Source organism: Chelonus insularis, unplaced genomic scaffold, assembly GCF_013357705.1.
Source record: "Chelonus insularis isolate UGA/USDA-ARS -01 unplaced genomic scaffold, ASM1335770v1 contig_568_pilon, whole genome shotgun sequence".
Lineage (NCBI taxonomy): Eukaryota > Metazoa > Arthropoda > Insecta > Hymenoptera > Braconidae > Chelonus > Chelonus insularis.
Window position 1 is genome coordinate 784,080 of NW_023276647.1, and position 14,043 is coordinate 798,122.

The 14,043-nt window shown below is 32.0% G+C and overlaps 2 protein-coding genes across 4 annotated transcripts in view; both read left to right on the forward strand.

Moving 5' to 3' along the window:
- The window catches only part of kst (spectrin beta chain, non-erythrocytic 5 kst), a 28,404-nt gene extending 17,944 nt beyond the window's left edge, over positions 1-10,460 (forward strand). Inside the window, 10 exon segments of the mRNA XM_035088750.1 lie at positions 2-268; positions 814-1,032; positions 1,474-1,916; positions 2,461-5,899; positions 5,973-8,814; positions 8,905-9,045; positions 9,131-9,202; positions 9,444-9,472; positions 9,557-9,858; positions 9,952-10,460. Of these exon segments, the coding sequence (XP_034944641.1) occupies positions 2-268; positions 814-1,032; positions 1,474-1,916; positions 2,461-5,899; positions 5,973-8,814; positions 8,905-9,045; positions 9,131-9,202; positions 9,444-9,472; positions 9,557-9,799 (7,695 nt within the window). The 3' untranslated portion in view covers positions 9,800-9,858; positions 9,952-10,460.
- Positions 10,461-11,538: 1,078 nt separating this feature from the next.
- LOC118070270 (NADH-cytochrome b5 reductase 3) lies at positions 11,539-13,954 on the forward strand. 3 transcript variants are annotated; one of them, XM_035088788.1, is made up of 5 exons: positions 11,539-11,585; positions 11,979-12,047; positions 12,762-13,097; positions 13,166-13,354; positions 13,430-13,954. In XM_035088788.1, exons 2-5 carry the CDS (start codon positions 12,033-12,035, stop codon positions 13,811-13,813), a joined length of 924 nt encoding a protein of 307 aa, XP_034944679.1. In that variant the 5' UTR covers positions 11,539-11,585; positions 11,979-12,032; the 3' UTR covers positions 13,814-13,954. The 3 variants fall into 3 exon arrangements, with proteins under 3 accessions (XP_034944679.1, XP_034944678.1, XP_034944677.1); XM_035088787.1 differs by lacking the exon at positions 11,539-11,585 and having other exon boundaries at positions 11,722-12,047; XM_035088786.1 differs by lacking the exons at positions 11,539-11,585; positions 11,979-12,047 and adding an exon at positions 12,198-12,445.
- Positions 13,955-14,043: the final 89 nt, after the last annotated feature.

Consider the following 14,043-nt stretch of genomic DNA (forward strand, 5'->3'; position numbering starts at 1 on the left):
TCCAGCTCAAATGAGACGCGAAGCTCTTGAAGAAAGTTTGCGGTTCCATAAATTTGGATTTGAACTTGATGCTGAATTACAATGGATTAAAGATCATCTTCCTCAAGCATCGTCAACTATGCTTGGACAAAATCTTCATCAGGCCCAGACATTACACAAGAAACATAAGAAACTTGAGGCAGAAATTTCAGGACATCAACCAATGATAGATAAAACATTGGCTACAGGTCAAGCATTAATTGATCAAGTCCATCCTGAAAGAAAAAAGGTATTGATAGTTTTTATATGTTTCATAAATTATAAAATCGCTGCCAATTATTTCTTGATTATTTTTATTCAAGTAAAATATTGGAAAAAATTTTATTGATACAAAATTATTGAAATATATATTTATCATAAAACAGTTTATTACATTGAAAGAGTAAGAATTTTATCATTTTTGCACAGCCGGGAAGCCTGAAAAGAATATTAATCTTCAAGGGTAAGATCATGGTTGCATGAATAAGAATGAAATAGGTCTAAAAAAAATAATTACATCATCAGAGTTGGTGTTTTAAACCCGTTTACTATGACACATCGGTCAAACATTGAATTACTGCTTATAAAAGATTTATTTAGCGTTTTGTTTATAGTTGATACATTCCTTAACAATAATTAATATTAAAATTGTTTAAATTATTATTTTTTTTTAGCTTTAAGCATGTTCCAGCTGTTGGTTAATTAACCTATTGATGTATAAATTAGCCATAAAAATTATGAAATATTTTTACAGAGCTATGAGTATATTTTTACATAACCATTTAAAATTTATAGATTCAAGAACTCTGTGAACAACTGGATTGTGCTTGGAAAGACTTGCAAAATAAAGCAGGAGAGCGTAGCCGAGCATTGGATTTATCACTACGAGCTCAGGAATTTTTCTTTGAGGCCGGTGAAGTTGAAAGTTGGTTGAGCGAAAAGAATGATGTTTTGAGCTCAACTGATTACGGCAGAGATCGTGATGCAGCAACTAAATTGCTTACCAAACACAAGGTATCTTTACAAGCAACAAGCTAATGATTCAAGCTTATCAATGAATATGTTATTATCAAATATAAAATTATTCAAGTTTTATTTCAATAGAATGTCCAAGTTAACTGTTAACATCTTAATAAGTTAATGGGAATATTATAATACAATTCATAAAGTATACGCTTAATTATTTTTTATGTTTAGAGTAATTAATAACATGAGAGTCTTGACTAATTAGTCAATATTAGAATAATTAACGGAGGGTTTTCTGATTAAACTGTTCTGAGTTAATGAAACTTAAATTATTTATTTTAAACGAAAAATATTATTATAATAGAAAACCTTCATTTTTACATTTTTATAGATAATTTTAGATGAATGAAAAAAGTTTCAGAAAAGAATTATTAAATAAGTAAAATAAAAATTCTAAAAATATTGAGAAAAATGTTGTTATAATTTTAGACTGTGGAACTAGAGCTAGATACATACAACGGAATTGTCACAGAAATGGGCCACACAGCTGCTGCGATGGTAAATGCAAAACACCCTGACAGCAAAGCTATAGCTAGTAAACAACAAAACATAGCCCAGCAAATACGATCACTTCAAAAACTAGCGACAACTAGGCAACAACGGCTAATGGAGAGCATGTATCGACACGAATATTTCCTTGAAAGTCGTGAATTAGAACAATGGATTAAAGAACAAGAACAAACTGCTGCATCAGAAGATTATGGACAAGATTACGAACATTTATTAGTTTTACAAGCTAAGTTTAATGACTTTAAACATCGAATAGAAGCAGGTTCTGAAAGATTCAATCAGTGTGAAGAACTTGCTAAGAAATTAATTGGCAATGAAAGTCCTTACATTCAAGATATTGAAAAACGTCAAGAGCAACTTGGGTAAGTTATAATAAATATTGTTTATTTGCCTATTTTGTTAATAAGTATTTTACTTCACCTTTTATTTGCATCCATTTAATTCATTAATCATACTTCTTTATTCAATTAATTTTACATGGTTATTTGTAATGTTATGTAGTATAGAAAAATATCAATTTTTTTTTATTTATATCACTGCATCCATATCTGGGTTTTATATATTGAAACAGTAGAATTTTTAACGGGTAATGGCTTTTATTAACTTAATCTTTAACTCAATTCTATGTAGAGGTGATGAGGATGATCCTGTAGAACAAGTTCGAAGACAACACCAACACATGTGGTGAGTTTTAACTTGATGCATCAGTACTAATATTTTTACATTAATAATATAAATACAATTAATAAAAAAAAACACCCTCTTGTGCATGAGCATGAAGAATTGATTTATTTTTGACAAAAAAAGTGGAATTTTTTTAATCTTAGCTATTAAATAAAATTTACATTAATTGGATTGATTATTCAAAAAATTAAATGAGTGATTTTTTATTGTGAATTTTAATAGGGAATCGTGGCAGCATCTTCTTGGATTACTTAGTCATCGTGAACAAAGATTGCAAGCAGCAGGTGAAATTCACCGTTTCCATCGTGATGTTGCAGAAGCTTTGTCACGAATTCAAGAAAAAGAAGCAGCACTTCCTGAAGACTTGGGCCGTGATTTAAATTCTGTATTAGCTCTTATAAGACGCCATGAAGGTTTTGAAAATGATTTGGTAGCTTTAGAAGCTCAACTTCAAGTATTGGTTGAAGATGCTTCAAGGCTTCAAGTTTTATATCCTGGAACTAATGCTACTTTTATTGATCAACAACAACAAATTGTCATAGCAAATTGGGAGGAACTGAAAGAAAAATCCGCTCACAGGAGAGATCAATTACAAGCTAGTTGTGATCTTCAACGTTTCCTCACTCAATTACGTGATTTAATGAATTGGGCTGCTGGTTTACGTGCCGCATTGTCGACAGAAGACAAAGTACGTGATGCTGCTAGCGCTCAAATTCTCAAAGCCGAACATGAAGCTTTAAAAGGTGAAATAGAAGCTAGAGAAGATTCTTTTAGTTCTGTACTTGATCTCGGAGAAGCAATGGTACAAACGGGTCATTATGCAGGTCCAGAAGTTGAAGAAAAATGTAATCAGTTATTAGAAGAACGCCAGAAACTTCATACAGCTTGGCAAAAAAAGAAAATTCATTTGGATCAACTTATCGATCTTCATTTCTTCCTTCGTGATGCCAAGCAATTGGATAACTTATCTGCTACTCAAGAAGCTGCCCTTAGTGGCGATAATTTTGGAGTTTCTGTTGAAGAAATTGATGGACAAGTCAAGAAACATAATGAGTTTGAAAAATTATTGGTTACTCAGGAAGAAAAATTAACTGCACTTCAAGAACATGGTGGAAAATTGTTGGCTCAAAATCATTTCGATTCTCCAACTATTTCAAAACGACTTCAGGAAGTTTCAGAGAAGCGTGCAAAGATTCGACAACTTTGCGATGCTAAACGTAAAAGGTTGGAAGCTAGTCTTCTTCACGTTCAATTTATCCGTGATGTTGGTGAAGCAGAATCATGGATTGGTGAAAAACAAAAGAAACTTGAAGCAGAAGCCTCTAAAGGTGAAGTGCTGAGTTTGGGAGATAAAATTAAAAAATTACAAAAACATCAAGCATTCCAAGCTGAACTGGCAGCTAATCAGAGTAGAATTGAAGAGATTAAAACGAAAGGAGAAACATTAATTGCTCAAAAACATCCATCGAGTGCTGAAATTCGATCTCAATTAGAAAAACTTCAGGCAACTTGGAGAAAACTTTTGGTGGTTTCTGGCAATCGAGGAAGAGGTTTAGAAGAAGCTCAAGATATTTTGGAGTTCAATAATCAAGTAGAAAAAATAGAAGCTTGGATTAGAGATAAAGAAATGATGGTCCAAGCTGGAGACACTGGAAAAGATTATGAGCATTGTTTAAGTCTACAGCGAAAATTAGATGATGTTGACAGTGACATGAGAGTCGATGATACAAGAATAAAATCCATTAATTCTCTTGCTGATAAATTAATAAAACAAGGTCACGACGATGAATCTAAAGCCATCCAACAGAGACGAGATAATGTTAATAATAAATGGAAGAGTCTTCAAGGTGCTCTAAGTAATTATAGAACTCTTCTTGCGGGTGCTTTGGAAATTCATTTATTCAACCGCGACATAGATGATACTAGCCAACGAGTTATTGAAAAATCTTTAGCTATGAATACTACAGATGTAGGAAAAGATCTGGCTGCTGTAGAACAACTTCAACGTAAACAAGAAACAATGGAAAGAGATATGACAGCAATCGAAGGTAAATTAAAAGAACATAAAACTGAAGCGAAAAAATTATCATCCAAATATCCTGATAATGCTCCACAAATAAATGCTATGTTACATAATCTCCAATCAAACTGGGATGAATTGCAACATTTAACCAACCATAGACGGAATGTTCTTAATGAAGCTTATACTCTCCATAAATTCCGTGCAGATTTACATGAAGTAGAAGTTTGGGTGGCAGATACAATCAAACGAATGAATGAATTTGAAGCACCAACAACAATTTCTGAAGCTGAAGCATTACTGGAACTTCATCAAGAAAGAAAAGCTGAGATTGATGGTAGACAAGATATGATAAAAGCTTTACATGAGCATGGAACAAAATTAATATCAATCGATCCTGAAGTAAAACAAAGTCTTAATCACTTGGAAAAAATACGTGCTGGTCTTGTTGATGCTTGGACAGAAAGAAAAGAAAAATTAATGCAAGCTTATCATTTACAGCAATTTAAAGAACAAGCTGATCAAGCTGAAAGTTGGCTGGCAACTAAAGAAGCTTTCCTTAATAATGAAGACCTTGGAGAATCACTCTCAGGTGTGGAGACATTAATTCGTAAGCACGGAGAGTTTGAAAAAATGCTTAAATCTCAATTGGGAAGAATTGACGAGCTTGAAGTTTTTGCTAAAAACATTCTCAAAGACAACCCAGTCGACGCAGCCATAATTACATCAAGATTAAAGACTGTATGTACCAGAAGAGATAAACTAGAAGATAATGCGTCAATTAGAATGAAAAAACTTGTAGAAAGTCGGCAGTTACATCAATTCCTGAGAAATATTTATGAAGTAGAAGGTTGGTTACATCAGAAGCAACAAGTGGCTGGTGATGAAAACTATCGAGACTCGACAAATTTGCAAAGTAAAATCCAAAAACATCTGGCATTTGAAAGTGAATTAATGGCTAATAGAGGAAGAATTAGTGCGATAATGAACGAAGGTGAAGGACTTATTGAAAATAATCATTTTGCTTCTAAAGAAATTCAAGATAGATTAGAAGATCTAGAATCAGAATGGCGAATTCTTCAAGAGACGAGTGAATTAAAAAAGAATCGCCTTAATGATGCCTATCAAGCATTATTATTTGGACGCAGTTTAGATGAATTTGAAGCATGGATGGATGATATCGAAACTCAATTACAATCAGAAGATCATGGAAAAGATCTATCCAGTATTGCTAATTTATTAAAGAGACATACAAATTTGGAAAACGATGTTCTAGGTCATAATGAAGCATGTGAATCTATCAAAGAAACTGCTACGAATTTCCAGAAAACAAAACATTTTATGTGTGATGAAATTCAAGAAAGAGCTCAAGCTTGCATCGCTAGATATCATGGTCTTCAAGAACCAATGCAAATTAGAAGGGATAATTTAGAAGATGCTAAACAACTTCATCAGTTTTTGAGAGATGTTGAAGATGAACTTCACTGGCTTTCTGAAAAAGAACCTCTTGCATCTAGTAATGACTTAGGCAGTTCATTGATGACTGTTCAAAGACTGCAGAAAAAACATCAAGGTCTTGAAGCGGAATTAATTTCTCGAGAACCAGTAGTTGCATCGTTAGCTGCTCGTGCTGCCGGAATGGTATGTAAACATTTTAATTCTAAATTAATTTATTCGTTGAAAAATTTAATTATTATTATTTAATTATTTGTAGGTGAGAAATGGGCACTTTGCTGCTGACAAAATTGAATTATCAATCCAAGAGTTACAGAAAAAATTAATTCATCTAAGAGATTTAGCGAGTGTAAGAAAATTACGACTTCTTGATGCAGTTGAGTCACAACTATTTTATGCTGAAGCATCAGAAGCTGAACAATGGATTAAAGAAAAACATCCTTTACTTACATCGACTGACTATGGAAAGGATGAAGATTCTGTTCAATCATTATTGAAAAAGCTCGAAGGCCTTGAGCGAGATTTATCATCGTTTGAAAGTACAGTAGAAAATTTGAAAAAATTATCTCTAGGATTAATAAATCGACATCATTTCGATAGTAAAAATATAGAACAGAAGCAAAAAGAAATTGAACAAAAATTCAAAGAATTACTTAAATTACAAGATTTTCGGTTACATAGATTATTAGAGAGTGAAAAATTCTTCCAATTCATTCGTCAAGCTGAAGAAGTTATTGAATGGATTGGTGATCAAACTACAATAGCCGCTTCTGAAGATTATGGACGTGATGTAGAGCATGTTGAATTATTAATTCAAATATTTGATAATTTCTTAGCTAGTCTTGCAACAAGTGAAGGTCGTGTGGTGACATTGATAGAAGCGGGAAAAAAATTATTGGAAGAAAAGAATCCAGAATCAAATAAAATCCATGCCAAAATTGACGAAACTAAACAACAATGGGACGACTTAAAAGAATTAGCTCATGCTAGGCAAGAAGCGTTAGCTGGAGCTAAACAAGTTCATATGTTTGATCGAACAGCAGATGAAACGATTTCCTGGATTCAAGAAAAAGAAGCTAGCTTGAGCTCTGATGGTTATGGACATGATTTAGAGACAATTCAAGCACTTGTAAGAAAACACCAAGGTTTTGAAACAGATTTAGCTGCTGTTAAAGAACAAGTGGAATCTGTTATGGCTGAAGCATCAAGACTTGCAGAATTATTCCCAGATGCTCGAGAACATATTGCTGTAAAACATGAAGAAGTTGATGAAAGCTGGAGTGAATTATTAGAGAAGGCAGCACAGAGAAGCAGTAAATTAGCCCAAGCTGAACAGCTTGAAGCTTACTTCGATGAGTATAGAGATTTGGCTTTTTGGATAAATGAAATGGTGGCTAAAGTAACAGCTCCAGAACTCGCTCGAGACGTTCCGGGCGCTGAGATTTTAATCTCACGCCACAATGAGTACAAAGTGGAAATAGATTCTCGACAAGATGCTTTCTCAAAGTTTAATAAAACTGGAAAAGGTTTAATTGAGCAAGGTCACTTCTTGGCTAAAGAAATACAAGAAAAAATTTCAATTCTTGAACAAAGAAAACAAGTGTTAATGGATACTTGGGAACAACGGAAATTGATTTATGAACAAAACTTAGATACTCAGATATTTAAGCGTGAAGCTGAAACTTTGGAAAATTGGATAATAAGTAGAGAGCCAATGCTTCATGATGGTAATCTTGGTGAAACGATTCCACAGGTAGAAGATTTAATCAGAAAGCATGATGATTTTGAGAAGACAATAGAAGCTCAAGAAGAGAAGTTTGAAGCTCTTAAACGAGTTACTATGTTAGAACTTGCCTTCCAGAAACAACAAGAGGCTGAACAAGCTGCACGTCAAGCAGAAAAGGAACGAATTGAGCGTGCACGTATTGAAGAAAGAAAGCGAAAAGAAGTACAGAGAATTACTGAAGAACGTAAACGAGAAGAGGAACGCAGAAAATTATTGGATAGTCCACATCGAGCTACTCATGATGTAGTGAATGGAACATCTGAAAATCATGAGTCTATGAATCGATTAACACCTCTCAAGGCTCAACAAGCTCAAGAAACACCTTCTAAACTTCATGGAATATCTCATGTATTTGGAGATCGTCTTAAACGCAATACTGCTGATATCAAACGTGCAGAAAGTATGAAAGTTGATACGAAAAAGCCGAAACGCACTCCCAGTTTTACTACTCGAAGACGAACTCAGAGTTTCAGAAAACACCAAAGGATGGAAAATATGGATCCATTGAGTCCAGTAGAAATTCAAGGAGTTCTTGAAAGAAAACATGAACTTCAAAGTGGTGGAAAGAAGGCTGCGGTACGTTCATGGAAACAATATTTCACTGTTCTCTGTGGACAATTATTATGTTTCTTTAAAGATTATGGAGATTTCTCACTTAGCAAAGCTGCTACTGCTCCAATAACAATCTACAATGCTACTTGTGAAAAAGCTGATGATTATACCAAGAGAAAAAATGTTTTCAGACTCAAATGTACAGATGGTTCTGAATTTTTATTTTTAGCTGCTGATCAACAAGAAATGGAAGATTGGGTGAATAAAATTTCATTCCATGCTAAACTTCCTCCAAGTATGCAACTGTTGAAATATGATGAATCACAAAAAGACAATGTGGGAAGATTACAAGGTGATACACCTGATATTCCTGGTGACGATAATAATTCTACAGGAAGTAGTCATGTATCAACTCCTGAATTTGAACGTAAGAATTCAGTTATTCGACGAGATCTTTCACAAGATCATGTGTCAAGCAATGTACAGGTTGAATTTCTACAAAAACACCGACAAAATCAACAATTAAGAGAATCAAGAAATGCAGAATTACTAGCTTCAGAATCATCACAACCACAAACTGAATTTTTGCAAAAACACCGACAACAACAAATTTTGGCTCATCAGCAAATGGTTCAACAAGAACAATTGTCTGCTCAAAGAGATCATCCTAATGACTGTCCACCAATTCCAGCTCGTGGAGCACCACCACCTATTCCTGTTCGATCGCCGAGCTCTGAAAATGTCGTTCAGTTGCGACGTAATGGTAAGAATTATAATAACAAAATTCATGTTTCATTTATTTTTGTATTACGAAGATATTGCTTATTATTATTTATTGATAATATCATTTCAGATGCTGATCATTATACACCATCAGCGAGACCACAGTCCTATCAGCAGCGAAGCTCAACATTAAACCACAATGGCTCGGAACAAAATGCAGGCACTGTTTGGCATAGGCCAGGAAGCATGGAATTTAATTCTCCCTCACAAGGTATTGTTTGTTGAACATCATTTTTATTTTAAACATTAAAATATTATGTACGCTGACATTCAATTTCAATTGGATAATTTTATAGAAGTAGCACCTCCCCTGCCATCAAGTGCCCCCCCGCCAGTCAGGATGGCTCAATGGAATACTCATGATCCCGGTTAGTTATTGAAGAGCGTGCGATTTTTCTCAATTTCTATTGGCAATTTTCTTGACAATCACCTGCCTTTGATGCATGAACTCCACCTGCATCAGTCAAAATTTTTAATTTAATATTTCTTTCTGATATTTATTCTATAATTTAGCATGATTTCCCATTTTTTTAAACAGACCATGTAGAATTTATTTTATCAAAATTATATTATATCAGTTTATTTCATTCTTTTTTTTTCTGATTACAGCTTATGGGTATTCGGTCAATATGCGACAGGTAAGAAATCACTAAATTAGTAATAATAAATCCATTTTTAGCAATTCACTCCAGATAACTAATGTTTGTTGAATTACTTTTAAGGGTGGACAACAACCTGTTAATTCATTTACTGGAAGACCAACATCTTTACCACCTTATGTTGCACCACCACCAGCTGTACCAGCTGGAGCTTCAGGAATATCAGTAGTTGATGGAAGAAGAGCATCAGAAAGTGGGTCAGAAAGTGAACAAAGCTCGGGAGGATCTCGTAAAGATCGAGATTATAAACGTAGTTCAGTTTTGAGTAATTTATTTGGAAGACGAAAAAAGCCACCTCACTCGTAGCACTATTTAAACCAACATTGTTTATATTTAAACAAAGCGAAATAATTGAATAGTTATCGGTAAGAGTAAAAACAATTGAACAATAACCATAAAAGGATTATAATATTATCATTTAAATTTTATATTAATGGATCGCTTTATTTGTGTTTTAGAATCACAAAGGATCAGGAATTTTTATGTTACTTTATTTAATGAGTCTAATATTAAACTATAGTTAAAAAATTAATTTTAGCAAGTCGTACCTACGTAAAAGAATCACAATGAATATATAAGTCAATGGGTTAAACTGATTTTTTGTATTATCTTTTATTTTTTAAATTGTAATATTATATTAGTGAACAATCATTATATATTAATGAATAATGTAATAAATTAATTGTTATCATGTGTAATTGAATTTCCGGGAGGGTGAATTCAATGCAATTAAATATTATTAAACTGTGGCTTGAAATGTACCTGACTCTCGGGGATAAAATTGAACATGTGTCAGATAAACAAGAAAAAAAGATGTAGATGTTATATATATTATATAATTATTATATTACAAGTATTCACAGATGTTATATACAAAAGCTACAATGTATTTAGAACCAATGATCAATATAAACTTTATCAAAATGATTTTATAAACTCTGGATAAACAAATACAATAAATAAATATTTTTTTTGAATAAAATTTGGTGACTTTTCTCTTATGCCCTTTTTCCCTAACCTAATACACAAAATTATCGTTAATTTAATAAAATAATTTCAAAATATATTAATTATTACTTAATTTAAACATAAAAATAGTGAATGAACAATTATTTATCGCAAATAATTACATAAAACAGCTATAACCTTGCTATTTGACGTTATTTAAAAAAAAACTAAAAATCCCGTCGCCAAGATCGGAAAGATGACGACTTTTGGACACAAAATACGGGATTTTTACTAGGATTACAGAAAGTGCATGGAGGTATTCGAGAAATTCAATAGGCGTATACTATTCAACTGTGACCGCCCAAAGTATTCTGATTGGTTCAAGTGACCGCCTACTTTCATTCCCATTGGCTTATTTCAAAATAAACCGCGCTACCTCTCAGCAAATCAGAATTTTTTATAGAATTTTCTAACCAATCGGAATTTTTAGGGCGGTCGCAGTTGAATAGTATACGCCTATTGAATTTCTCGAATACCTCCATGCACTTTCTGTAATCCTAGTACTGAATCGACGAAAAACCGTTTTCGACGCCGAATAAATGAATGTACAGCTGTTGTAAAAATGATTCAAATTCTAATTTTTGAAACGAATTACGATAAATCTGTATTTCTTATTGTTGTAATTGATTATTAAATGACATTTCTCATTTATTTGTGAACTTGTGAACCCAATAAATACTTTATTAACATTAATAAGAATATTTTATCAACGACAACAAGTCAATCGCTTCCTCTGCCATTGCTATTGAAACGTTTCGTCGAGAATAAATAAATAAAAAATTAGATCATTTATTATCTGATGAAAAAAATTATGTATAAAATATAATTACGTATAATTTTATGCTAAATCGATAAACAATAATATAAATATGTGTTTTGGAGCTTTTTTAACAAGAAGTAACGCAGAATTTAATAAGTTTGCTTGTCGTTAATGATGAATTTATCTAATCTATATGATTTACCTGATTAGTAAATTTAACTGACAATTAAAAATCATGAGACCAATAGTATTCAACCTCGTAATTGTTAAAAAACGGATTATTTAATAAAAATTATCACGTCCTTGATTTTATGCAAGTTGTATGTACGTAATAATAAGTTAAAATGTATCTATCTAGCCTTTTATGACTTATCAGATCAGCTCATTCTTTGCAATGAATAATATGAAAAGTTATAACCTCTTTTACTTAACTAATGTATTAACTTTTGTATTATAAACTAATAATCTTTCATAAAACGAATTGTTTAGTATTTTAATTGATAATTGTAAATTGGTATTCATAATGATTCATTGAATTAGATCTATTAGCAATGATAAAATCAAAATTAACGGATAGAAACCTAAGTTATTAGTAAAACTGCCTGATCCATTAGGCTTAATTTAAGTTGAAAAAATAAATAGAAAGTAAAAATTAGTGGGGGTTCCACAAATATTCTTTCAATTTTGAAAAACTAATTCGTTATCGTATTCTGTCAGAGTTCAGTCAGAAATCTGAAGCTTTTGAGGACTGGAAAAAATCTGTGGTGTAAAATGAATATCTCTGAGGTATTTTTGATTTTATTTTTTTTCTATCATTCATAGCAAATTCTTGTGCAGAATGTCTACCAAAAAATAGTTAATTATTATTTTTATTATCTTTGTTGGCTATTTCTTGATTTCTAGTCTTATTTCTATAAATAAAATGCAAACCAGACAGTAGAGTTCAATTCTATTTTCGAGTTTAGACGCAGACGCTAGGTTTGAACACTAGCGTCAGTTATAACTAACAAAATCATTAAATTCTTTTGAATTATTACATAAGAGGAATTCATTTTTTAATTGCTAAAGTTTTGCATCATTCAAACCTAATGTTAACAAATTTTACTTTAATTAACTACTCAAAATAGTGATTCAACATAACATCAATCAATTCTTAGGTTAAAATCATGAACTCACGTGATAAGGTATTTATTAACTAATTAACAAATAATATATTGAATGATTATTTAAACAAGATAGATTGTCTTTAGCTATGAATGATGGTAAATTCCTCAATGTAAACAATCATTTTCTTATTGATTTTAACACACAATCCTTTTCTTAACCTCAAATTCAACTTGCCTATGTGTAACACCTGATTGTAGAGGAATAAAATTGAAAAATCATTGAAATACTAATCATATTAAATTGTCAACCAAAAAAAATTGAAGGACACCAGTATTTATATCTTTTCCAATCTTTTTTCTGTTAAATTTCCAGTAATAATTTTTTTTTCTTCAGATATTTGCTGTTCTAGGTGCTCTAGGCACAATAGCAATTGTTGGAGCAACAGTCCACTTCTTTTTAGTATGGAAAAAAAATAATAAACGAAAAAAGGGCCCGATCTTGTTAGAAAATCCTATGACAAAATATGAGTTGCCATTAATTGAAAAAGAAATAATTAGCCATGATACAAGGAGGTTTAGATTTGGCTTACCATCACCTAAGCATGTTCTTGGCCTACCAACTGGACAGCATGTACATCTCACTGCTGAAATTAATGGGGATATTGTTATCAGAGCTTATACTCCAGTTTCCAGTGATGATGATCAAGGCTTTGTTGATTTAGTTGTTAAGGTAAGTTCTATCTTAAAATGCTTCCAAGCATAAAAAATATCTTAATTTGAAAACATTTGTTAACGTAGGTTTACTTTAAAAATGTTCATCCCAAATTCCCAGAAGGTGGGAAACTATCTCAATACTTGGAAAGTATGAAAATTGGCGATAAGATAGCATTCAAAGGACCTTCAGGTCGATTGATATACTTAGGAAAGGGGTGTTTTTCTATTAGGTTGCTCAGGAAACAACCTCCAGCTGAATACAACGTTAAAAAAGTATGAATAATTGATCCAGTAGTACAAAATAGCTTTTCATGTTAACTAAATGGCTAAACATGTATTTTTTTATAGGTTGTAATGATTGCCGGAGGTAGTGGAATTACTCCAATGCTTCAATTAATCAGAGAAATGACTAAAGTCCCTGATGATCACACAAAAATTTCACTGTTATATGCCAATCAAACAGAAAAAGACATATTATTAAGAAACGAATTAGAAGATGTTGCTAAGAAACATCCAGAACAATTCAAGTTTTGGTATACACTTGATTCTAGTAGTGAAAACTGGAAATATTCCACTGGACACATTAATGCTGATATGATTAAAGATCATATGTATCCTCCTGGTGATGATACAATTGTTCTTATGTGTGGACCTCCGCCCATGATTAACTTCGCTTGTACACCTAATTTAGACAAATTAGGTTACGATTCCAAACTCAGATTCGCTTATTAGTTTAAAAAAGTAGTAAAATGAATTAAGCATTTAAAATAATATACATGCAAAATCAAACTAACAGAATAATTTTTTCTTGACAATAAAGTCGACAGGGCAATTAATGGAGCATTTACTTGTTATTATAGAAATTATAGAAAAAATTGAAAATCGTTTTTAGGTTTTTTAATTAAAAATTATAAATGTAATTAATTTTTAATTAATACAGTAAACTGTAAAAAGTTATTGAA